Source organism: Geotrypetes seraphini, chromosome 6, assembly GCF_902459505.1.
Source record: "Geotrypetes seraphini chromosome 6, aGeoSer1.1, whole genome shotgun sequence".
Taxonomy (NCBI): domain Eukaryota; kingdom Metazoa; phylum Chordata; class Amphibia; order Gymnophiona; family Dermophiidae; genus Geotrypetes; species Geotrypetes seraphini.
In genome coordinates, this window is record NC_047089.1 from 187,409,838 (window position 1) to 187,436,739 (window position 26,902).

At 43.6% G+C, this 26,902-nt stretch overlaps 1 protein-coding gene across 3 annotated transcripts in view; it reads left to right on the forward strand.

The window, feature by feature from the left end:
• NPC1L1 (NPC1 like intracellular cholesterol transporter 1) overlaps positions 1-26,902 on the forward strand; it is a 94,052-nt gene that overhangs the window by 26,270 nt on the left and 40,880 nt on the right. For 2 of the 3 annotated variants that reach the window (XM_033950311.1, XM_033950312.1), the window contains exons 4-9: positions 9,458-9,630; positions 11,340-11,468; positions 13,466-13,648; positions 16,279-16,393; positions 20,992-21,119; positions 22,960-23,097. In XM_033950311.1, the coding sequence (XP_033806202.1) occupies positions 9,458-9,630; positions 11,340-11,468; positions 13,466-13,648; positions 16,279-16,393; positions 20,992-21,119; positions 22,960-23,097 (866 nt within the window). Of the gene's footprint in view, positions 1-9,457; positions 9,631-11,339; positions 11,469-13,465; positions 13,649-16,259; positions 16,394-20,991; positions 21,120-22,959; positions 23,098-26,902 lie in introns of those variants that run through there. The other variant, XR_004539968.1, reaches the window with a different exon arrangement.

Sequence of the window (26,902 nt, forward strand, 5' to 3'; positions counted from 1 at the left end):
CCCCCTAAATGAATTTTGTCAAACTCCAGACCTGGCTAATTTGCTTTTTTTGCACCGAAAACCATAGATTTGACCCAGTTTCATAAAAATCCTTAGAGCCTTTTTCCAGACCACAGTCACAGCTTCCTCATTGTATAATGTAGGATACTTTATGTATACATTGTATTGTTTGAAGTACAATGGAAAATGCTTTCCAGGAAATAGCTGAATGGAGAGCCTCAGGCATACACTGATACTGTACTAGAAATACAAACTTGTTCAGGGTGAGTTTCTTTAATGACAAACTAATTGGCTGAAAGCCCCCCCCACCCTCCCATGCACATTTGTACTCTCCAATTCATAAAGCATGGTGGCACAACCTGTTTTTGATTTGTAAGCTAAATGTATTAGGAAATACAATCGTATATGATCAAAATGTATGTGAAACGTATTGTAAATGGTATTTAGTAGCAGGGAATCATTCATACCACATTTACAAAAATTCTTGACATCACACCATCGATATGGAAAATTATAGAACAACGGAGAAAAATAAACCTCAATTGTGAGGGGCCGGGACTACACAAGTACCCTAGCCAACTCACATCATCACTGATTTATGAAAAAACTCTGTGTACATTTAAATAAATAGTTTCCATTCATACAAGGTTAATGTTTTTCTAAGATTTTTTCAGTGTGAGCAATGTAAGCAAAGTCCAATATACTGGAACATATCAAAAGGATGAACAGAATCCCAAACTGACTAAAATATTAGCGAGGGCTACAGCTCAACTTTACTGATATAAGCGGTTGTTAAGGCGTGAGGTCTAGAACAATAATAAGAGAGAAAACATCCACTCATCTGAAGGTGTGAAGTGACTCAAAAAATTCTCAATTCCTTGTCCCGACAGAAAAGTCTTTCTGTTTCGCCTAGAAGGCTACTTCAGGGGATAAATCCAATGTCCAAATATCACCCCGCTTCTTCCAACACGATAGTAGTAAAGCTGGCTCCTCTCAAAATGGTTCTGAACCTGACCAGAACCACTTTGATTTGTAAGCATCAGTAGTAAAGCATTGCATATTTCCATAGTTTAAGGATCTTTCAGAGACCCCCATCTCTCGCTCTCACATAAGGACTGATACCTGAAGTAGCTGCAAGGATTAAAGTAAAGACCCCTCCTTCTGTGTAATACATTTAACTGGGACAGCAATTAGATGATAGCAAACCAATTGGAAAATCTTGACCTCCTTCCCCCAGTAGACTGCTGAAGGAAGATAGAAGCAATTCATTACTGATTACAAAAGCAAGCCCAGTTCAAATCCCACTGAGAGGAAGATTCTCAAAACTTACTGTGCCCTTAACGATGATCGCTAAACCTGTTCCAGCTGTTTTAGTGTGCATGTATTTTAGCAGCCGATTATCAAAATGGCTCACTGTGGTATTATCCGAGCTTTCTAGAAGTCTCCAACTCTGCCATGCAAATGTAGTACAACGAGGTCATTAATATTAAAATGGTAGTAAAATGGGCCCATCAATATTTGGCCTTTACCTGCTGTCATTTTTCTATTTAATTCAAGAGGGCCTGGGATAGGCACGTGGGATCTCTCAGAGAGAGAAAGAGATAATGGTTACTGCGGATGGGCAGACTAGTTGAGCCATTTGGCCTTTATCTGCCATCATATTTCTATGTTTCACTCCGGCTGATTCTCTATCATCATTGTGTGATTCCCCAAGCATGGGTGCCAGTTTTTGGCGACTAAAAATCATGGACTGCTCCGGAGATGCTAGTACTATGAAAATCATATCTCAGGCATGTGTTTCTGGCTGTGGCTCATGATAAAATTTGACATTAAAACAAAAATATTACAAGATTCACATGAATTATAGTTGTTGTTTTTTTTTTTGAGCGTGTGAATTATAGGCGTGTCTCATGTGTTTCTGGCTGTAGCTCATGATAAAATTTGACACAAAAAAATTGCAATAATCAAAAGCCCGTGAATTATAGGCGTTTTTGAGCCGCACGTGTTTTGTGCTATAGTAGCGGATGGTGGTTCTTATCCTCGCACTTTTCATGTTGTCCTGATGAGAAGATATGCGATGAGACCTGAAGATGAAGATGACGGTATTGCTTTTCTTGGCACATGCACACATTTAAGCCTCTTTTCGTGGTGTATTCTGCGCATGTGCCGATCGCTATCACCAGCGACTCATCACACGTAAATTAAGCGATCCTTCGCAAAACTCCGCAAACCTCATTTGCATGTGTGTTCTTTTGAGAATGACTCATCTTTTTGAAAAAAAGGTAGTGGGATGGGACAAAGGACCTTCCATCAATCAAGCAAGCAAAGCCAGCAGGATGCTATAAAAACTGTTTATTAATGTTCAAGTCGAACAGTCAGAACCCAACAAAGTGCTGTGTTTTGGCGTGGAAAACACACCTGCATCTGGGGTACTGCATAATGGAGTCTCCTAAGAGCAAGACCCTGGGCCAAGCGATCATCCTTCCACCTCCGTTCACACACCACACCAGGTGACTTCTTGTGGAGCAGTCTGCTAGTCTATTTAAAAGCTGCACATGTGTGGAATATAAGAACATAAGAATTTGCCGCTGCTGGGTCAGACCAGTGGTCCATTGTGCCCAGCAGTCTGCTCACACGGCGGCCCCCAGGTCAAAGACCAGTGCTCTAAATCAGTGTTCTTCAACCTTTTTACACCCGTGGACCGGCAGAAAAAAAAGAATTATTTTGTGGACCGGCAAACTACTAGGACTAAAATTTAAAAACCCCGTTTCCGCCCCATCTCCGCGAGTCGGTCCCCACAAATCATCTGATCCCATCCACACAAGCCTCAGTTATGATTTTATATTGAATGTATTTTATTAAAGTATAAAAAGAAGCAATATTCTGTACAATTGTCATTTTACAAATACAAATAATTCAGAGCAGGATCAACAAAACCCCTGTCTCCCCTCCCCTTCACATATATCCCCTCTACTATCAAGAAAACTGAACAAGCCAAATTATTACAGAATGCTACACAGAAATATCATGCTAATAGAATACTGCAGTCACACATGACAGGAATAGTTTTAGGGGAGTGCAACTAGGGCAACTGCCCCCTGGTCAGAGAGCGCCATAAGCCAGCTGGAAGCTAAAGAAGCACTGCCTGGGCTTTGCAGTCCCCAGTTATGTCTAACACCAGCTCTAGCAGGATATATATTTCAAATCTGATATATTCTAATCACAAAATAGAAATAAAATTATTTTTTTCTACCTTTTGTCATCTCTAGTTTCTGCTTTCAATCTTCTTTTCACTCTCTTCCTTCCAGCGTCTGCCCTCTCTGTCTCTTTCTTATGTCCCCCCCACTGTCTTCCAGATTTTGCCCACCCCCAAAGCCAGCCAGCTCTGCCACCTCTCCATTTTTTTCTCTGTCACCACCCCATCCCCTATGCTCTGGCATCTCTCTCTTCTCCTTTCTTTCCTTTGCACCCCATAGTCTGGTATCTTCCCTTCCCTGATTCTCTGGCCTTTCCTTTTCTTCCATCTTTCGCTCCCCCTCCATGCTCTCACATCTCCCCCTTCCTTTTCCCTTAGTCTGGCATACCTTCCTCCTTCCCTCCAAGCCCTGGCATCTCCTTTCATTCCCTCCCTCATCTTCCTTCTCCCTCCAGCTGGGTACCGCAACACTCTCCCCTGCAGCTCTGGACTTCCCCACACCTGCTCTCCCAAAATTGCCATGCTTCGGTTCCTCTTTTTCCTTCCTCCCTCCCCCCGCGGGACCCTGCGGCACCATCAGCTCTTACTCCCTCTAACGCCGGCCCTGCAGCTCCGGACTCCCCCCCCCCTTCCGGATCGCTATTATTTTAAATGTTATAGCGGCGGCGCTGTATCCATCAGTGGAGACGTCTAACCTCGGCCTGCCCCGGAACTCTTACTGCAGCAGCCGCCCGTCTAGGCAGGAACAGGAAGTCACTGTTGCAGTAAGAGTTCCGGGGCAGGCCGAGGTTAGACGTCGCGCCGCCGCTATAACATTTAAAATAATAGCGATCCGAAGGGGGGGCAGGTGTGGGGAAGTCCGGAGCTGCAGGGCCGGCGTTACACCAATGAGAACAAGGGGCGGACCGCCCCCCACTTAATACGCCACTGATTACGGGGATCATGAAAGGAGCCGCCGCTGCTGCATCTTAGGCGATCAGGGCAGACCGCCACCGCCGCTGCTTCCTCTCACCTCCGCTCGAGTGAGCGACACCAGAAGAAGCATGAGCGACGCCACTGAAAATAGTGAGCGATCGCTCATGCGCTCACCTTAGAGGGAACACTTTTCTCCCCTCCCAGCAGCTCTTCTTACTTCCCAGTGCAGCGATTCACGAAGGCAGCCTCGGATCCTTTGTTGGGTCGCGCCGCCTCTGAGGAAAGAGGAAGTTGCATCATCAGAGGCAGCCGCGACTCAGCAAAAGCCCCGAGGCTGCCATCGTGAATCGCTGCGCTGGGAAGTAAAGGAGAGCTGCAGAGAGGGGAGAAAGCCACTGTCGGAGGCTCCCCAAGATCTCTCCGGCCCAGCGCACGCTTCACATGTTGATCTTGCCGGCCCTGCGCGGACCGGCAGGAAGTTGAAGTGAGTCAATCTTGCCGGCCCTGCGCGGACCGGCAAAAATTTCCTGCGGACCGACACCGGTCCGCGGACCGGCGGTTGAAGAACTGTGCTCTAAATGAGTCCACCCTCACCTGTTACTATGTTAATGTTTTGTATGCGCGTTTGTTCTGCACATAACAGCTGAGTCTAAAATAATTAGTTAGCAGTCCGCTGGTCAAATTTTTATTTCCATTGTTTAATTTTATGACTATTGTTTTCCCTACCTTTTGTTTTACTCCCTGATTGTCTTACTTTTCTTTAATGATTTTGTATTTCATTCTCCTTTTCCCACGTGTCCATGGTTTGTAATGTCTATCTTTTAGTCCGCTCGGATGTAAAATATTGTAAAGTGTTGTATTGTCCCCCAAATATTGTAATTTTAAAAATGTTCATCGCTTAGAAATATGATTAAGCGATTAATCAAAAATTTTATTAAACTTGAAACTTGTATGCGCGTTTGTCCTGCACATAACAGCTGAGTCTAAAATCACCGTGGAACTCCACCCCCCTCAAAAAAACAAACCTTCCAAACTGCTGCCATAGCAAGAGGCTTCAGCTGCAGTTCTGATGGAGGGGTGGGGGGGGGTGTTTGTGTTGTTGCTGCTGCTTCTGCCTTGTTGGAGCTCTGGTGATCACAGTTGTACACTCTACTGGGCCTGCGTACAAGAGCTGCACCTACAGCTCACCTGAGGTTACCAGATTTTAGTTAAATAAATTCCGGACCCAAAGCCCCGCCCCAAGGTCCACCCCCTCAACCTGTTCTTGTCGGTCGGGCCCAAAGAAGAAGCTTTTCAAAAAGAGGACATGTCCGAGAATATCACTTCTTGTGTGCAGGTGCCAGGCACAATCTTCCCTCTTTTACCGCTGATGCTCCACATGCTCAATACAACGTGCATGTAATTTGCATGCTCTCAGTGTTGAGCATTGCCCAGTTCTTATTGCAATGCCAAAGCTCAGTGCATCTGGCCCTCGGCCATCTCTTTTCTAAGCTGAGAGCCTTAACCTAATTAGCCTTCTATCATTTTTGCTGCCCTTCCCTGTTCCTTGATTAATTCTGCACTATCTTTTTGACTGCCTACAATAACAATCTGATAAGAACCAGCTGAGAGAGAAGAGGGGAGAAACAGCCTAAGGGCCGCCGTGTGAGCGGCCAGCTGATCACAATGGACCACTGGTCTGACCCAGCAGCGGCAATTCTTATGACCCATTTTGTATAGGACCTCAAGGCAGGAATTGAGACATCCAGGTGAGGATAGGATGTACACAATTCCCCCTGTATTTTAGAAAAAAACTTCTCTGAATGTAGAGTCCTATGTAAAACCGTAAGATTTGCAGGAATGCATAGTCATTTCCTAGCACTTCTATTGTAAAATGTAAATATCACTGTGTCCTGCTACCTGAAAATATACATTGCTGAAGCATGGAACAATGTGGGATCCTAGATGTGGCAATGAGATAACAGGCCCCAAGAAAAGATTCCCAGAACAATACAACAACCTACTGGCCACCAGAGCAGCAAAGCTGGACAGACAACTCACAAATCTGCTAGCTTCGACCACAAACTACAAAACCTTCAAAAAAGAAACAAAAACCCTACTCTTCAAAAAAATACACTAAACCTTTATAACAGAACCAGACCTGCCCCAAGCTTCACCCACAACACTATCTACTACTTGGCAAATCAAAAATGTTCAAACCACTCATTAGGCATTTCCTAATATTATGACAATTCTCATGTAATCCACCTAATGTATTTCGTAGCATCATGAGAATTCTTGTGTAATCCGCCTTGAACCGTATGGTAACGACGAAATATAAATCACTAATGTAATGTAATGTAATTATGATGGTAGGGACCATATGTCCTCCCTCACCTGCCAACAAAACTATTGTCCCCCTTTAACTCTATCACACCCCCAACACAAGTTAGCCCCAGAGTTCCATCCTTACCCCAATACAAATCAAGCAACCTCTAGCACCATCTGCAAATAACCCCTGACTCCCCTTTCTCCCCTCAATGCCCCAGCGATTTATTTGGTGATCCAGAAGTGTCGGCACCTCTCAACCACTAGGAGTAGCCCTTATTTGGCAGCTTGACCCCTTGCGGTAGTACTGCAAGACTACCATTAGGAGTTGTGAATCGCCATTTTCAACTTGGACCGTAGACAGAATAAGAACATCTGGGTTTTGCTCCTACTCTTCACTGGATTATAAGGGAAATCCTCAGTAAGATCTGAGGGGGGTCATTGGCACTGCTCCCTCTAAGCTGTGGAGTCCTCTACCTACAACTCTGCCAGTGGGGGGTGCTGACTCACTGTCACATTTTCAATAGTGAGGTATAGACAAGCTCTGTAGGACTCCAGGTAACCTGTCTGTCTCTAGTGATTGAAAACACAACACTGAAGCACCCCTCCCCCCCCCCACACACACACTGGTAGCAATGCAGTTAGAGGACTCACGCACGGCTTATAGGGAACAGTGGTCATTAGGATTATAGGGTCCAAGCACTGGCATAGTAAGGGGGATGCACCGGCACCTCTCCTCCTCTTTGCCCCCGGCTCCTTCCCACTCCTCCCCCGCTGCATGTGCACCTTCATTTCCCCACCACTGTACCTCTAGCTCTTGCTGGCACAAGCAGCATCTCCAACCTGCTGTTTGCACCGGCCTCAGCACTCCCCTCTGATGCTACTTCTGGGTCCCGCAACTAGGAAATGACATCAGAGGAAGAGCTAATGCTGGTAAAGGCAGCAAGTTAGAGATGCTGCTCGCACCAGGGAACTAACAGGTACTGGGGAAGAGAAGGGGGACTATGCACAGCAGGAGGGGGGGGAAAGAAGTGGAGGGGGCACCTCCGTCCCGGGCGCTTCGCATCCTCGCTGCGCCACTGGGTCTAGGGGCTATTTTATTTCTATCAGGGGGTGGAGGAGGGTTGTTGATGCTTTTTGGGGAGGTTTGGGGAGGAGAAATGGTTGATGCTGCTGTTAGAGAGGTTCAGGGAGAGAGGATGATTGCTGACATTGTGAGAAGGGGGTTCTGTGGCCTGTGTGTCTGCCCCGTCAAGCTGGCACTTAAGTGAAACATAGAAACATGACAGCAGATAAAGGCCAAATGGCCCATCTAGTCTGCCCATCCATAGTAACCATTATCTCTTGATGTCTTGATGCAGGTGTAAAGCCTGGTGTGGAGACATTTTAGTCTCCACCTTTATTTCCATTGGAAATAAACATGTAGATTATCAACCCATCCAAACCTTGCCTTATACATGCCTACACCATGACCTCTTAAAATCTGTTAACATTTATATCCCACGTTATCTAAAAAAAAAAATGTGTTTGGTTCATTGTGGCTCACCATACATTTACTATGCAATAAGATAAAATCCACATTAAAAAAAACATAATCTTATGAACAATATAGTATCTTTCGAAATTCACTATTTGGATGTGTGGTCGATTTACCTATGTAAAAGCCGCTACTGGCATGAAGATGCTTTTAAAAAAACCCTGGAGCTTCACATGATGCTCTATGAGTCTGGTGTATAAATTTACAGAGAAAATCGAAAAAAACAAACTTTCTGCTGAGCTTGGTAGGAAAGGTTAGCACCTGGCTATTGGTCATTGAGGGCTTTCACACTGCTGTTTGTCAAATGACTTTTCTCAGGAGTCCCACATGTGTTGTAAACACACACAAAAAGATTTTAAAGTGCATCACTGAGCTCAGGAGCAATAAGAATTTGGACACTATCCAATATTAAATTATCAGAGATATACTGGTCTTCATAACAGTTGACTAATTATTTTATTGTATCTCCCAGGCTTCCAGTGCAATCAAAACTTGTCCCTACCAGGGCTATGTTATCACGAGCCTTCTTTGGCAGCTACTTAGGACTGAACCCCTTTTATAACTCCCTTGCCATATTACCCAGCTGTCACACATTGATAGTCTATGGAATCCAGTACTTGTAAATGGCCGCTTTGTGTCACCATTGTAAAATGCTGAAAACTCCTGCCCTTCCCTTTAGACCTGTGAATGATCCCCTTAACAGGTAGCAGGCCTTCCTTGCGGCCTGTTATCTCATTGCTATATCCAGGTTCCCACACTGTTCCTGGCTTCAGCAATGCATACTTTCAGGCATTGGGACACAATGATATTTATGTTTAGAAAAACCACTGCTTCCAATGGATGTGCTACTTCCATGAGTTCTGTAGGTATTTTATAAAGGCTCTACATTCAACAGAGCTTTGTGTAAAATAAAGAAGGAACTGTGCATGTCTTGAACTGGATGTCTCAATTCCTCCCTTGAGAACAGGCTATTACACAATTTGTCACCATCCTTGTCCCTGCGGATCACCAGAGGAAACCATCCCTATTTCATTCTTTAAGAAGAGAGGGAAGAATCAGAGTATGAATGGGCACAGCCACTGACCCTCAAGCCTTGCATTAAAAAAAACTGGTGTAGAAGGACTGAGGTTGAGAGAGACACTAAAGAATGACAGTCTCTGGTATCCAGAGCAGATATTGTGATATCATAATGTCTCATTCCACCAATGCCTAGGAGCGAACCTCATCAGTGATGTCACAATGGGTTCATTATCCTATACTTGGCTCACATATGAATCAAGAATATGAATGGGTCCAGCCACTGACCCTCAAGCCATGCACTGAAGAATGCTGCTATAGAAGGACTGAGGTAACTTGAGATAGACACTAAAGAATGACACAGGATGGTTTCCCATGGTTATCAGTGACAAATTCTGTCATAATGTCATTCTCTAAGTATGCACACTCAAAAAAGCATCCTCAGCTCCACCCAGTTTGGTCTCATTGTTGTTTTCCCCCTACAGATTTAAAGTACTCCGAAGCCAATGCTCTCATCCTTACTTTCTCCCTGAACAACTATCCCCGCTCTGACCCACGCTTTGAGTATGTCTTGCTTTGGGAGGAGAAATTCATTGAAATCTTGAAAGAATACCAGCACAATCCATCCAGCAACTTAACCTATGCCTTCATGTCTGAGGTACTAGGGAGGGGCATGGGGTGCAGGGAAAGGGGTATCTAAACCATAAAAGGGGGGGGGGCAGGAAAAGGGGCACAGAAAGGAGCAGTTTGATACAAAGGTGTGGGGGAGGGGAAGAGAGAACAAAAGATTCCCAGAACAATAGATTGTGAGAAACCCTGAAGAGCTTGAAATGGAGAAATAGAAAGACTGAGAAAAAAATGGAGAACAGTGAGAAAAATAGGGAACTGGGCAGAGAGAGAAGAGGGAAGGGAAAGAAAATTTGCATGAAGCTGTAGATGTGTTGTACAGTTTTCTGGTTGTTCTGTTAGTGCACTTGGATAAGTGAAAATATAGGTGAACAAACAAGTTGTAGTTGAGAAGTTCTTATTGGCTTGATTCATAGTAAAGTGATTACCATATGCTGAATGCTAAGATGCCCCTAGGAAATAACGGGCATCGTAGCATTTAGCGTATGCTAATCATTAGCATGTGCTAAATCAGTTAGCACATCTTAATAAGAGGACCCCTTAGTGTCCCCTTAGTAACCTTATTACTGGAATAAGTTACCAGTAGAACTGAAGAAAATGCCATCCTTAACTTCTAACAGGAAGAGTTAAAAAATATTTTCTTCCAAAACTTGTACGATAAAGTAGATTATATTAGACTCATATTGTGTCACCAGAAACAGGCTGACCCAGTTTGGATCTTATCCCATTGCATCTATGATCTTGTAGTTACCGCCTTTCTCAGAGAAACAAGAACTGCAGTTTCATCGATGCCGTGAACATATTGGAAACATTATTTGAGCTAAAACAATTTCTAGATATACCACCTGGTTCTAAGGTTAAGCCATGACCACCCAACCCCCCAAAATGCTTGTCGTTTCCTGCTTCCCACCAAAATGTTGCAATGCCTCTGTATCATTTCTAATATTATGTAAGCCGCAATGATTCCTAGCTGACATTTGTGGGATACAAGAATCAATATGGTATGGTATTGAAATTAAAGAAAGTTAAAAGATAATCCATTTTGAACTGCTGTGTGCCATGCAGTATAGTATCTGAGACTGCTCAATATTTTCTATGTACAAATAATTTTGAAAAACTTTGACCCCTCCCTCCCCAATGCAATTTGCCTGTAGCATTTAGGGATCTTTTTACTAAGCTGCAGTATACAGTGGCCTTAATATGCCAGGTTTTTCGCACGTGCTAAGGCCATTTTTACAGCAATCCATAAAAATGTATTTTTTGTATTAATAGCCATGCGTTAATGTTGCCATTAGCATGCAGACATTTTGAAAAATTACTATGTGAGCACGTACGAGTACTACCACCCATTTTGTAAATGGTAAGGGCTCACACGCTATCCATGTGCTATCCAGTTAGTGTGCCATAATGTACTGTAACTTTGATTAATGCAGGAATGCCCACACTCCGCCCGATCACACCCCTCAAAAAAAATGATTTTTTTAGCACACGGTTCGCATGTATAGATAGGATGCCAGAGTGCGTCCTGCGGTATGCTTAATGCCGTTTATTAAAAGAGCCCCTTCATTTTCACCCTAACATTTGAACCATACTTTTGAAAAATGAAAATCTCTAGGTGTGGTATGTTTTGCTGTGAGGAAATTGTTCTGGGCAGGTGCAGTGAGAGGGCTGCCCCAGACACTTGTCAGGCAGTGGTAGAGTTATCTAACCTTGTACCCTTCCTCCCTCTTTCCTCCTCAGAGGTCATTAGAAGATGAAATTAATCGTACAACTTTGGAAGATATTCCCATCTTTATGATCAGCTATCTTCTTACCTTCCTCTACATTGCGCTGGCTCTAGGGGATTATTCTAGCTGGAAGCGAGTGCTGGTAAGGAGTGTTTCTTCACCATTTGGATGGGATGGACTGGGAGGAAATCTATTTTTTGCCTGGCTTCTAGCACCACTGGGCACTGCCCCAACTAGGGCTACTGTGTCAAGAGCTTTCATTCATATTCACTGAAGGATTTTGCCCACTAGTAACCCTCATCCTTTTGTAATTCATTGCAGTGTGAGTGCTCAGTATACATAGGGTTACCAATGTCCGAATTTCCCCGGATATGTCTTTCTTTTGAGGACATTTCCGGGGGTCTGGATGGCTTTTCAAAACTCAGCACTTTGTCCGGGTTTTGAAAAGCTTTCCTTCGTGCGAGAGGGCAGCCGCGCATGCACGGATATGTTGCCCGATGAGAACAGACAGCGGGAGCCGGGGGGGGGGGGGGGCGGGTGGCGTGATGGGGCAGAACCGGGGCATGATGGGGCTGGCCTGGGAGCAGGTATAGGGGGTCTGGATTTTCCAGATGGAAAATCTGGTAACCCTAAGTATAGGTGCACATATGGTACCCCCTCCAGACACCAGTATGCATACAACCTTTCAACCCCTTCTGTAGGGTTTTGTGGCTGTGTAATGCCAGAGATTTTCTCCCCCAGGGGGTTGTAAACACTACATAGAAACATAGAAGATGACGGCACATGCCTGGTGTCCCAAGCCTTTGCTGCCAGAAAGGGCCCCTGTATCTCAAGCATGGCAGCAGGCACTGAAATTAAGCTGCGGCCTTAGGATTTCTTCCTAGGGGTTGGGAATTGTGTTTGACAGCATGCAACAGCAAACATATTAAAGCTAGTCAGGTGTAGGCTAATTGAGCTTATTGTAAAATCCAAAGTAGCACAGATTGGTAAAGAATGGGGGTGTTGACAAATGTTTTCAGAATGCAAAGCTAAAAGTATAATTTAGGAGTTAAAACCGCCAGGTCCATTACTCATCTCTCATGCACTATATGCTCTCAAGAAAGTCTTGAACTAAATCCAAGGCTACAAAAGCTCCTTTAACAGGGCCAGTGCAAGGCTATTAGCAATCCTAGCTGAAATTTCAGTCATGTGCCGTTCCCCCCCTCCCGCCCCCACCAATGAGCTTTTAGCCCCCAAGCACCCCTTCAGAGATTCCAACAGTTGGGATCACCTCAACACCATCCTTTCCAGAACAAACTAATAGCAAGGCATCATGGATCATCATACTTCTATACATTAAATTTTGCCGTGTATATGTATTAATTTCACTATCATAGGCATTTTAGATTAATGAAAACGTATTTATTTAGTAAATTTGGAAAATGATTTTGTATGGTTTTAATCGATTGTAAATTCAACAGTTAATGTGCTGATTTTATCTTTTGTAAATCACATAGAACTGTGAGATATCTGCGATTCATAAATAAAGTTTTATGTAATGCTATGCTATATGCTTTGGTTTCAAGCAGTGTTCTCCTTACGACTCTCCACATATTAGTTTTTCCACATATCTCCACCAAAGGACTTTCATGGACCCCTGAAGAAGACTATTGTGTCGAAATGCGGACTGTGTTGGGTCCTATGCTTTCAGCGGACTAGGTCCTTTAGGTTTTTATGTGGATGATTTTATTTTCATGTGGATTGTTTTATTGTATTTTTGGAACTTTTATATTTTTAATAAAGTCCATTTCAGGAACATCATCACTCCACTGTGGGGTTTTTTATTTTTGTTTTTGGGGGGTTTGTTTTGTTTTCCATGTTATATGCAAAACAATTTCCTAAAGCCATTTACATGGGTAAATGAACTGTTTGAAAATTGCCTGTGGGTGACATTACATACTGTTGGTTCTTTTGAGTTTGTGTATCTGATAAGGTCTATTGCTTTGCTTTGACCTCCTGATCTTGCCTTTTGGTTAAGCCAGTTCTGTCCTTGAAGCAGCTGGACTAATAACCCTGTGAGTTATCTTGTATATACTGATGCTGTGGTAAAAAAAAAAAAAAAGAATATATACAGAATAACTTCTCATTTTCATACTCTAGTTGGACTCCAAGATTACACTGGGCCTCGGAGGAATTCTGGTAGTCTTAGGATCGGTGTTATCCTCCATGGGCTTCTACTCCTACCTTGGCATTCCTTCTTCGCTTATTATTTTGGAGGTGATCCCATTCCTGGTGCTGGCTGTGGGTGCAGATAACATTTTCATATTTGTCCTGGAGTACCAGGTGAGTGACTGGGCCCCCTCTGATATGCAACACTGGGTAGACGGTATGAGAGCGAGGCATCAATCAGTGACTCGTGCATTATGAGGCATCAGATGTATTGAACTCATGTCCTCTGATTACTAATAGATGTACTTATCCCCTGAGGTTTCTTGAAGGCTGTGATGCCTTTTCTTGAACCAACAGAGGAACTGTCCAGAAATAAAGATGTACAGCAGCCACTGAGACTACAAATGGATATCCAAAACAGAGACCTCTCTGTACCGTGTCAGGGCCATGATTCTTCTGTTGATCTCATAAAAATTATCACTTTGCAAAGAATTCAACTTTTTCTGTTTCTGTCTTTACTGTAGAAGACGCTGGGTAACAAAGTAATTTTAGACCTTTTTACCAAAGAAAAACAAAAGAATGCCTTATGGGAAGTCAGTCTATCCATCCATCTGTCTCTGACCTAATATCAGTGTACAAACAAGCACATGGATTTATATTAAATTGGAGGCATAAACGTTAAGCAGAAATAAGAGTGAAAAATTGTACTTTGTGAATATGATTTTCAGTTCTGAGTTTGGTATAAGTCTTGGTTTTCCAATATGCTCTATATCTGGTTCCCAGTTTCTCCACTAGCTTAGTGTGTACAATGTAGCCATGTTACTGGCAGGCAGAGAGAGAGTGGAGAGGCAACTATGAACATTTTATTGCCAGAGAAGCGAATAAATGTAGTAAGAAAAGTATTTGCCTTGATCTCCTGTGTTAGCAAGGAGTGCTTTTGGAATTTTTGTGCTAGGCTGACCCCGAGGCCTAGTCTATTATTTATTATTTGGTTTTGACTCACACCTTCTCTAGTAGTAGTTCAAGGCAAGTTACATTCAGGTACAGTAGGCATTTTCCTATTCCTGGAGGTGTTAACAGTCTCAGGGGTCCTTTTTCTAAGCTGTGGTAACAAATGACCTTAGCATGTCCATTTGTGGGTCATTCCCATCCTCTGTGGCCACTTTTACCATGGTCATAAAAAAACTCTGATTTCCTATTTATTTCATTCATGGCCATATGCTAATATTGCCATTAGCGCACAACCAATTAAAAAAATTTACCAGAAGAGCAGTTGGTGCCACTTATTTTGTAGGCAGCAAGGGCGCTCACGTTATCCACGTGCTAACCAGTTCACATGCAGTAATGAACATATGCTAATTGGTTACTGCAGGAATGCCCACTCACTGTCCCTAACACACCCTCTCAATAAATATACTGTAATTATTTTTTATTTTAAAAATTTCTATACTGTTTATGGTCTAAATGGTTTACATAATCTTATATACATAAGTTTTAAGACAGTATAAAAAACAAATAAACATAAATAGTGAGATCCTCAGAAATTCAGCAATCAGGAGAAATCAATGCCTAAAAAAGGCTTTAACATATGGATCTGGAATGGCCAAGTTGTCGCCCCTCACACCCCTCGTCACAAATCCCTTTGCTATACTTGCTTACCCGAGTTCATATAATCAGAGCAATAATGTGGCCAATAAATAAACAACAGACACTTTATTGATGGTAAAAACAGGATGCAGCTTTGTTTATTGGGGGACAACCGATAAGCAATCAACAATTGCTTCATCTCCCGAGCTACAAAACATTGCAATTTGATAAGCACTCAAAATTATATACCCCTGACTCCGCCATATCAGCAAGAGCCTAGGGGGTGGCATGGACCTCCATACCCCATTCCGTGCCATCAAATTGTATACCCCTGACTCCGCCACCTCAGCAAGAGCCTAGGAGGTGGCCTGGACCTCCATGCTCTATTCAATGCCATCTGCATCCATGCAGATTCACTCACCTGAGCTCATTTTCCCTTAACTGCTCATCCCCTGATGAGTCTAGGGGGTAGGCATGGACTTCCATGCCCCCCTTTTCATGGTCACCTGACCCTCATCATCGCCACTCGACTGAGCTGACTACCAAATACCCGCTCATCTTTCGATGAGCCAAACCTTGTAGCTCGGGATTACCGCCGTTGCGACAACCCTAAAACTCCTAATCTCCCCAGCAAACCCGATAAACACAAGGGGAGGGTGGAAGGGAAAGTTGCCTCCGAGGAACCGGGAAGCACACTGTTCCTCGGAGGCATGAAGACTATATCCACCACCCATCATGCCCTGCTTCCCTTCTTGCAGCCAATTACCTCCTGCCATCCGGCGGGAAATCCTCTTCCTCCTCCCTACCTCCTCTCCCCCACTTTTTCCCTATTACCTCCCTCCAAGCCTTTTAGCAATCTCACCACGGGTGACCAACTTGGGGCTATCCAGCCCACTGTTATAGTCGCCTGTCGAGACTAGCTCTCGGGCTCTTTTTTTACAAACAATTGCGTACATTCCAAAACTAATATACAACACAGTACATCCCGCATTGGTTTTTTTTCCCCTGCATTAGGTGGGCATTAGCGCCTAACACAGCTTAGTAAAAGGACTCCCTTCCTAGTTCTCAGCCTGCTGCTCTAATCATTAGGCTCCTCCTTCACTCCTGTGGGTATCATGAGGCTGCTGGGTTGAGTGGGGTTTTGTAGCTACTGGTATGGACAATGGAGAAAGAGCTAAAACTGGGAGCTGTCTAACAGGTCTTTATCTGGACTCCAGAGAAGTGAGAGGAAAGCTGGGGAGCGGAGAGAAGAGCATATTGGTCGAATCCTGGGGAATGTGGCTCCAAGCATGCTTCTCTGCAGTACCTCTGAGTCCATCTGCTTCTTTTTGGGTAAGTCCCTTTCTTTGAGTTTTCTTCTGTAAAAGGATGTGTGTATAAACGCTTCTTAGTAAGATCATAGCGTATCAGGCAGCATTACCCATAAACAATTTACACTTCTCCCTCCGTATTCGCGGTTTCGTCAATCGCAGTTTCAATTATTCGTGATTTTTTGTATACTGGCTCCTCCCCCCCATTACTTCACTGAACTCACCGATTCACAACTTTTACAAAGAAAATCGCTGATTCCAAATTGCACAGAGAATATCACTGATTACCAACGATTATACAATACAGAGAAAATTGTTGATTCCCAGTAATGCACAGAGAAAATCGCAGATCCCTAGCATTTAAAGATAAAATCGCTGATTCCAAGCACTGCACAGAGCAATCTCTGTTTCCCAGCACTGCACAGAGAAATCGCTGATTCCCAGCAATGCACAGAGAAAATCGTTGATTCCCAGCAATGCACAGAGAAAATCGCTGATTCCCAGCAATGCACAGAGAAAATCGTTGATTCCCAGCAATGCACAGAGAAAATCGCTGATGTCAAGTTTCACAGAGAAATTCACTGATCCCCAGCATTTAAAGATAAAATCACTGATCCCCAGCAGTTGCAATAAATGTTTTCAACTTAAATCGCAAATCTCGTATTTTTTGTTATTCGCGATTTCTCCTTATTCCCTATGGTTTATAATAAAAAAACACGAATAACATATGAAAAGTTATTCACGGTTTTTCGGTATTTGCGCTCTTGATATTCCCCTATCACCGCGAATACGGAGGGAGAAGTGTAGTATGTATTTTTCTTTCCCTACTTCTTACCTGGCATTTAGAAAATCTATGAAGACTGTTTTCTTCGGGAAACATTTTGATTAATTAACTGTGTTTATACAGACATAGAAAAACACACACCCCATTCACACACCCCTCGATCAAAGAAGTAAAACGAAAAAAACTATACGATGGCCTCCTGGCCACTCAAGCAGCTAAACTAGATAACCAAATCTCCAATCTACTGATAACGACACCAGACTACAAGACGTTCAGAAAAGAAATAAAAACTACACCCCTCAAGAAATTCCTGAAACAGCCCTAACTTCAAACTTACCGTCCTTCCTCCCCCCCCCTCTTCCCGCCACACAGAAATTACATAACCTACTCTTTACCTCTCTAGAAAGAACAAATGTTCTTCCATTGTAACCCAACATTTTTCATCTCTTTTGTAATCCACCTTGAACCGCAAAGTAATGGCGGAATAGAAATCTCTAATGGAATGGAATGTAATACCATGTACACCTGCATTTTAACTTTTGTTAACCACACAGAACCACATGGTAGCTGCGATATATAAGAAATTTTGTTGTTATGTTATGTTGTTATCATAACTCATCATGGGAACAAAAATTTAAATTACCACAACTATTCCAGAGAGCTTCAAAGGGAACCATGTTCTTTTTTTTTTTTTTAACCGAGCAGGGCTGAAAACAGCAGCCAAACACAGGCATCCTTTAAATATTTCAGATTTCAACCAAAGGGCAGACCCCATAGGCTCTCTAAAAGCCACTGTTCCAGCTGTGAAGCTAAGAGCAGGCAGCTGAGGCACCTCTAAAAGATTGGGGAGGTGGGGAGGGACCTGGCTACCTGAATGTAATGTAATTTATTTCTTATATACCGCTACATCCGTTAGGTTCTAAGCGGTTTACAGAAAATATACATTAAAATTATAAGTAAGAAAGGTACTTAGAAATTCCCTTACTGTCCCGAAGGCTCACAATCTAACTAAAGTACCTAGAGAGTAATAAAGAAGTGAAAAGTAGAGATAGAGGAAAAAATAAGAAAATAAACATTCTAACAAGACTGTATTAAATGTAGCACTCCCAAAGCTAAAAGAGACCTCTGCAGGCCCTTGCCTCCTTCCAGACAAAACACAAAATTAGTCAGTGACAGAAGTCAATTCTCTAATCTCTACATATGGTAATCTTTTTCTCAAACAGGCTAACATAGACTGGGACTGAACAGACTTACCACCTCCATCTGCTGGAGACTGAGAAGAGACTGACTTTATGGGGACTGCACAGCCCACTAATACTTGTCACTGAAGTAATTTGTTCTCAGTCTCTACCTGCTGGAAGAGCATACACCCATTAGTCTGTGCAGTTTTGAGGAGCACTATAGAAGTTCTGATTCTCAGAGTGTACCAGAATTCACAGTCTTCCCTTTCTAAGCTACAGTGTTAAGAGAACTTATTAGGGCAAAAGGTTAAAAATCAGTTCCAGCAACAAATGCTTTTCATCATCCTGGATTTATCAGAGTGCCTCAATGTTGTCATTCTTCTGACACTGATTCCAAATCGACGGTTGTAGTGGGGTTCTAAGGAATCCAACTCCACTTGTTATAATAAGCCTATTGGAGACTCTAGTGTTATTTCTATACTGATTTATTGTTCTTTTCCAATAAAACCAGACTTGACATAACACATAGCGTGAGTTTTAGTGCCGGCAGTGGCGTTAACTGCTCCAACGCTCATAGAATTCCTATGAGCGTCGGAGCAGTAACCGTTCATAAAAGAGGGGGAAAATGTCTTTTTATTAATGTATCATCACTAAGGGCTCCTTTTATGAAAACTACCACCTGCTCAAGAGGAGGCGGTAGTGGCTAGCGCGTGGCATTTTAGCACGCACTATTCCACACATTAAGGCCCTAACGCGCCTTTGCAAAAGGAGCCCTAAGTGTGAAAACATAAAAGAAATTTGCTCCATTAAGCAAAAATTAATAGCAAATTTTAAAAATTATTTTCTGATCAAGCACAATAAAATTCGTAGGAAAAACTTCAGTTCACAGTTTTTCCAACTTTAGGTTTTTCTGACAACCCTATTGGGACAGGTATCTTTCATCAACATTATCTTTCCTGCCTGGTTAAATCGCTTGGAATATTGACCTCTAAGAGGTGTTTTTCTTTCAGCTCCTAAATTGTCCCTTCTTAACATTCAATTTAATGAAATCTGCCACATAAACATCTAGGTGCTGCATTTCCATATGCAGCACCCTGAGTGGGGATGCTTCCTTTATTTGGGACATGTTTCTTTGTAAGATAGCTGCTCGTGCTAGGTGTGTCGCCAAATATACATGTATTTCCCACACCTTTGTAGTTATTTTATCCAAATCTCCAAATTCCGCAAACCTTTTCTAAATGTAAATGTCTTGACTTGGCCATCCCTTTTTTTCTACTTACATGTCCTGTGTACAATCAGGTTTCACATGTGCTAAAATGAAAACATATTATAAAAAAAAAAAATATATATATATATATATATATATAATAAAACCCTAAGCCGCGCATGCGCACTTCCACTTGTGTGTTCCGTATAACCGTGGCCTGAATAAGTGCGCATGCGCAACTACAGCTGCCCCACACTCACGGCCCTGTGGGGCAGTGGCAGCAACTGAGTGGTGGAGAGCAGCCCCGCTCCACCCGTTGACCCTCCACAAACCTCCCGGCTCCAGCGGCGTAGGCAGCACTATAAACACGCTGCTTCGTGCCCTTCTACTGCCGATTTCCTCTGCCGTGTCTCTGATGACATCATTGGAGACAGACGCGGGAGAGGAAATCGGCAGTAGAAGGCCACGAAGCAGCGTGTTTAAAGTGCTACCTACGCGGCTGGAGCCCGGAGGTTTGTCGGCGGTGGGAGGGTCAGGAGCAGGCCAGATCAGCAGAACAACGGCAGTAAAAGAAGGGGGAAGGGCCAAACGGAGCAGACCAGATCGCGGTAAGAGAAGAGAAAGGGGGGTGGGGAAAAATGCTGCTACTGCTATACAGGGACTTGGAGGGGAAGGGAAATACCGCTGCTGCTTCTGCACAGGAAAGGGGGGGGGGATAGGAGGGAAATGCTGTTGCTGCTGCATAGGGAAGTGGGATGGAAATGCTGCTGCACAGGGAAATGCGGAAAAATGACAGACAGACAGCGGGAGGGAGGGAGACAGAAAGAAAGAAAGACACAGGGGCAGGGAGAGGGACAGAAAAACAGACAGAGAAAGGGGGCCAGGGAGAGAGAGAGAATCAGTGGGAGGAAGACAGACAGATATATATTCTAGCACTCGTTAATGTAGCGGGCTTAATGATAATAAAACCCTAAGCGGCGCATGCGCACTCCTACCTGCATGTTCCGTATGTCCATGGCCGGAAGGAGTGCGCTTGCGCGCCTACAACTGCCCCACACTCGCAAAGGGAGAAGATACAGAAACAAAGAAAGACTGACAGACAGCCAGGGAGAGAGACAGTAGGACAGATGGCCAGGAAAGAGACAGAGACACACAGGGGGACAGAGACAGAAAGAAAGGGGGGCAGGGAGAGAGATAAAAAAACATAAAGTAAGAAAGAAAGAAACGCCTCAGCGACCCATTGTGCTAAAAGTCTACACATCTATTCTAGCACCCGTTAATGTAACGGGCTTAAATACTAGTATATATATATATATATATATATATATATATATATATAAAACATGAAATAAAATAAAACACCTTGTGTATGGTGTAGTGACTGTCACCTTCCGCCTCAGCCTTCCATCAGTGACTAAAGTTCCTTATGTTCCTCTCTAATCCTGCAGGAGCTCTTTCACAGATGCCAGCAGTCAGGACCTTTGCCCTGACCGCTGCCCTGGCTGTGCTACTGGATTTTCTACTGCAGATGTCCTTGTTCATTGCCCTGGTTTCCTTGGATGCACGCAGGCAAGAGGTAGGAGACCAGCACTTTCAGTTGCCTTCCTCTTTTCAGGTGGGCACAGGTCTTCCCCAGACTCAAACGTGATTCAGATACCCAGATATTAGAACTGAATTGACTATGGGATAAAGACCCTTAGCTGTAAGAAGTGAGAGTGAAACTGGACGTCAAGAAAGTTCTGTGGTATAACAATAGAAGTCAAAAATACACAGATGACACCAGCCTTGCACTGTAATCTTTTCCAGCTGCTGTCATGTTTGGGGGGGTCAGGGGGGTCTTTGCTGCTCTCCTTACCAGCCAATCAGGTGAGCTAGCAGGGGATGCCCCAAAGTTGCCGTCAGCTTTGGGGAGTCCTATAGCTCAGTTGTTTGGGGCAGTGAGAGCAACATGAGCCTGACAGGAAGAAGGACTTGGGCCTAGCAATTACTATTCTGAGCAAGCACCAGGCACAGTTCCTCCCCCCCACCCCCCCACTGACACACTTTTACCAGCAATTCTCCACACGAATAGCATACACATAATTTGCATACTATTGTGCTGAGCATCACCAGTAAAAAAATAATAATAATTGCTTCCACAATGGTATTTTTTTTACTATGGTGTCAGAGCTTTGTGTATCCTGCCCTTACACAGAAATATATTGGGGTGCTAAGGGACCCACAGAGCTAGTGCCCATGCTTATGCTATTTTCTGTATTCATTATACACTCATACTCTACCTTAAGCACTGGGAAAACTTATTAATCTGAAAAATAATAAAAACTGAGAGTTTCATATTTTACATTGCCAACACTAATGTTGGCATAAAATTACTGTACAATAGCATGCTGTGGTGTGCTACAGAGTATTTCTCCCCCCCCCAAAAAAAAAAAAAATCCAACTCTAACACAACTAAGTTGCCATACAACAGATTACAAATAATTGGAAAAATTGGGGTAGACTGAATTATAGTTTCTGGTGGAACTCTTTATGTCACCTATGTAAAATGGAATAGCCACACAGCAGGGGAATTTAAAAAATTTCAGGATATTTGGGAGCCATTAACAAATTAATGAATGAATATTATTTTTCCCCGTAATTATGCATGTCCAAGGTGGGGGGAGGAGGGGTAGATTTTGCTCTTTGTATAAATGTAAGGAATGTGGGGATGGGGATTATTATATGTTTTTGGTGTTTAAAGATTGTTATTGATTAGAGAGGAGGGGGAAGATAAATTCTGAACTGGATTTTTACAGAATATTAATAATAATAATAATAATAATAATAACTTTATTCTTCTATACCGCCACAATCCTGCGACTTCTAGGCGGTTTACAATCAAGAGTGCTGGACATTCAGCGAAATATAATAAGTAGATATTCAGAGGAAATACAGAAATCAGAGACCTCAGGAGGCAATAGTATAGAAATACAATTTGCTGAGCGAAAATGTAATATGTACATTTTAGTAGGTAATGTCCGACAGGACCTGTTGGGGATAAATAGCAACGTAAAGTTACGATAAGATGAAGATAGCAGATTATATTTATAACAGTTCTGTAAGTTCAGGTGGAATAGGGAGGGGGGGAGGGAGAGGGAGAGCGGGTCAATTGTTTAGGTATTAAGTGTTGTATCTGAGTTTAAAATGTTTTTATATGCTTATACACTTATTGTAAGTTTCTAAAAATGAATAAAGAATTAAAAAACCCCAAACAAACACAACTAATCCGCCCCATTACTCTAAATCTAGGAAATGCCACATTATAGCATCTACCGAAAAACATAATACTCTGGTGTCAGTCACCAGTTTAAAATATCTTAAAAAACAAGGAAAGAATCTAAACTAGTGGCTGCTGTTGCTCCTTGTTCTTGCCGTAGGATTCTCGGCTTGATATCTGCTGCTGTGTCCAGCTGAAGAAAAAGAAAGTGAAGAAAGCATCGCAAGGCCTTCTGCTTCCATTCATGGAGAAGTTCTATGCCCCTTTGCTCTTAAACAGCTATATGAGGGTATCAGTGGTGGGTACAGACTTCAGTTTGTTTCTTATCTCTATGCCCATTTGTTTCATCATTTGAGCCAGGGAGAACATTTTAGACTTACAGTAGATTCTGTAGGACCTTCGAAGTTAAAGAGAATTGGACTTGGTCAATACTTGGTTGGGAGACCTCCAAGGCAGGGCCGCCCATGACTTATGATTTCAAATGGATGATCCTTCCAGTCATCTCTCCACTGCTGACTGAGATTGGCTGGAGCTTAGCTGGGTAGATGAGAGTGATTATCTCCTGGAGTTCTTGCTGGCTTACATCTGGAAAAGTTGGTGCTACTGCAGGGCCAACCCACATAATGCATATAAGGCATTCAAATGGAGTTATCCCTGTGAAGAGCATGAAGCCATAACAGGAGGGGGAGTGATAGGGAGGAGATGTAAGGGTTGGCTTGAGGTACAGTGGGAGGAGTATAGAGTATTAGTACTGAGGAACACAATTGCCAAGGTTTAGGGTTACCAGCAGTGGTGTAGCGAGGGAAGAAGGTGCCCAGGATGGTGGCACTCCACCCCTACTCCTTCCCTGTCCCCAACACCACACTCGTGCCCTCCCTCCCCCCTCCTCCCAGCTTCACTGGGCTGCTACTCAGGTCGGTGTTGACTTTCCCTTTGATGTCACTTCCTGGTCCCGCAACCAGGAAGTAATTTCAGAGGGGAGCCAGGCCGACACGAGCTGCAGGCCAGAGAAGCTGCTTGCGCTGGTGAAGATTTAAAAAGGTACGAGGGAATGAGGGTGACAAGGGGTGGCAGAGAGAGACCGGCACTACCACCATGACGGCACTCTTGGTGGTCTGTCCCCCCTGCCTCCCCTTACTATACCACTGGTTACCAGACATCCAAGAAAACCTGGACATGTCCTCTTTTTAGAGGACTGTCTGGGTGCCCGGAGAGATTTCCAAAACCAGGCAGTTTGTCTGGCTTTGGAAGTCCCAAGCTTGGGGGCCACAACTGGATGCCCTCTGCACATGTGCAAACATTGACACAATGATGTCATAGCACACGTGCATGCGCATAATATCATTGTATCGATGTCTGCGCATGCACAGAACCCCTCCAGACGCAGTCCTGAGCTCGGGGAAGGAGATTGGAGGTTCGTGTGGGGGCAAGGCTAGAGGCAGAATGGGATGGAGCTAAAGGCAGAACAGGGCGGGGCTGGGTGTCCTTTTTTTTTTTTTAAAGAGGAAATCTGGCAAACCTACCAAGAGTTAGGAGGAGACAGAGGTAAATGGAGATGAAAAAGAAAAAAGAAGGTTTTACTTTTGGTTAGTGGCCAGTTGTAAAGTTGACTAAGTTAAGTGCGCAGAGCTAGCATTAGATAAGCAGGGGCCCAGGTCACAAACTGGGAAGGGGGTCCCAGAGGTCACCTGCAAGCTATGGCTCCTTCAGCTTCAGACTGGCTTGGAACACCCTGTGGCATTGGGACCCAGAGCAATTGCTGTTTGCTACCCCCTAATGCTGGCCCTGAGTGGGGCCCCTAGGAGTGCAGGGCCTGTGCGGCCATCCCTGCTGCCTCTGTTTAAGCCCTGCTCCAAGGAACACCAAGTACAGAAGGTGGCACTTTGCTTTACAACCTGAAATCCCAGCATGATGTTGAAAGCACATTTCTCTCTGAGCCAGTACTGACCCGAAACTGTATACCATTCTAATAGAAGACAACATAATATTGAAGGTGCCCTCATGTGGATTAAACATTAAAGCATAATATTATAAAGCTGTGAAAAACAGAGTTTATAAAACTATATGGTATCTATCATGCATGCATATACAGGCCAGTCTTAGACATAGTCAAACTAGGCATGTGCCTAACGCCCAGATATTTAGGAGGCACATGTAATTCATTGGCTCTCGGGAAGCTGTAGTGGTGTAGTAAGAGTGGGCAGACTGCCCTGGGCACTGTGTCAGTGGGGGCACCGGCACCTCTCCGCCCTGCCCCACCACATCATGCCACACTCGCGCCATCCATCCCCCCCACCCCATACCGCTGTAGATCTTCGCTAGCGTGATAACTTCTCCTGCCTATTGCTCATGCCAGCCTGGTTCCCCTCTGAATCACTTCCAGGTCATAGGGCCAGGAAGTGACATCAGAAGGAAATCAACACTGGCGCAAGGAGCAGGCTGGAGAAGCCACTAGCGCTGGCAAAGATTTAGAGGTATGGGGGCGGGGGGGGGAGGGAGAGTATAAGTGTGGAGTTGGGGACATGGAAGGAGCAGAGGAATGCCACTGGGATGGTGTTTGGTAAATCAGCTGCTCAGAAAGAAGGAGGGGACTGGACTGTAGTCAGTGCTGACCGCAGAGGCCTACCCATTCTGCCCCTTCCTCTGAGCAATGTCCTCCAGTTGACAGGAGGGACCGGTGAACAGTGCTTCTTAATTTGCTACTGCTTCCTCTGCTGTCCTCTGCATTCAGAACCATGCAGGGAGATTTAAAATATGTTACAATGGACAGCCTAATGCACTTGTTTGTCTAGGCCTCCCAACGAGTTAATCCTGTTTTGTGCATATAAAGTAGGTAAATTAAGAGATTACACTGATGCTTATGCATTCTGTACGGAGGGGTCCAGGGAGTACTTTAAGTGGAGCAGGAGCAGCAGAATTGCAATCTACATGTGTATTTTGTAAAATTCATATATTCTAATCCAAGCTAAAAGACCACTTTTTTAAAACTGCTTTCAACTCTTAACTCCCACTCACCAAGTTTATTTATCATTTGATATACCGTCTATCATAGCTAAATGGTTTACAAAGAAAATTGTTTAAAATTCAGCTAAAAATATTAAAGTAATAAAGGCAAAAATGGGCTACAAAAAAAAAGAAAGAAAGAAAAATATTCCCATTCTGAACGTTCCCTAATAGACCCTCCTCCTACCCTACAACTCATCAAGGAGTTCCCTGGTAATCTAGTGGAATGGGATGAGAGTGGTCCCTCTCCTACCCCTTAACCCAGAACTTACTACACAAGTAGGTCTCTAGCAGAACTGTGCACTTGACTTGGCATTGATTCTAGACTCAGACTCACTGCTGTCAGATACCTTTACCCATTGTATCATTTCCTCTACCAGAATCTCCCCAGCCCTGAGGTGTCCTGTCTGTTTGTCCAAATTAGATTGTAAGCTCTTCTGAGCAGGGACTGTCTATTGTATGTTAAATGTACAGTGCTGCGTACGCCTTTCAGCGTACGTCTATAGAAATTATAAATAATAGTGACAGCACTGTATATACGCCTAGAGTACATGCAGCTGTAAATTTGTGGGTGAAAATTTGTGAACTACTAGGGGTTATCGTAGAAGCCTATTTTATAAAGGCACTTTTGTTGACATTTTTTAGGCACCACGGAAGTAATTTTCTAACTACCCACATTTGTGAAAAGTACTTTTCATTCGATAGAGCCAAATTTTTCAAACATGTACATTTGCCTTTAAACTTGCCCTGGGAAAATTTTGTCCACACATTGCTGTCAATTGCTTCCTGTTTGAGGCGCGTAGTATTGTTCCCTGAAAATGGCATGCACATGTTTTGAATTTTCAAAAGTATGCATTGAACTGCAAATGCCTCCCCTACCCTGTGCCCAGGCAAGCGTCTGCTAGTAAATGTTACATGAACCCTGGGTTCAGGAACATTCCTTTTATTCGCATATTGAGTGGGCTGTGGTATAAAAGATCATTCTACAGATAAAGCATTGCTTCGCCCACAAACATGGTTTTGGACTTTGCTCTCTGGTCCTAGTTGTGGACCCATACCAGCCCTGTGATGCTTATTTTTTTTTAACATTAGGGAGATGT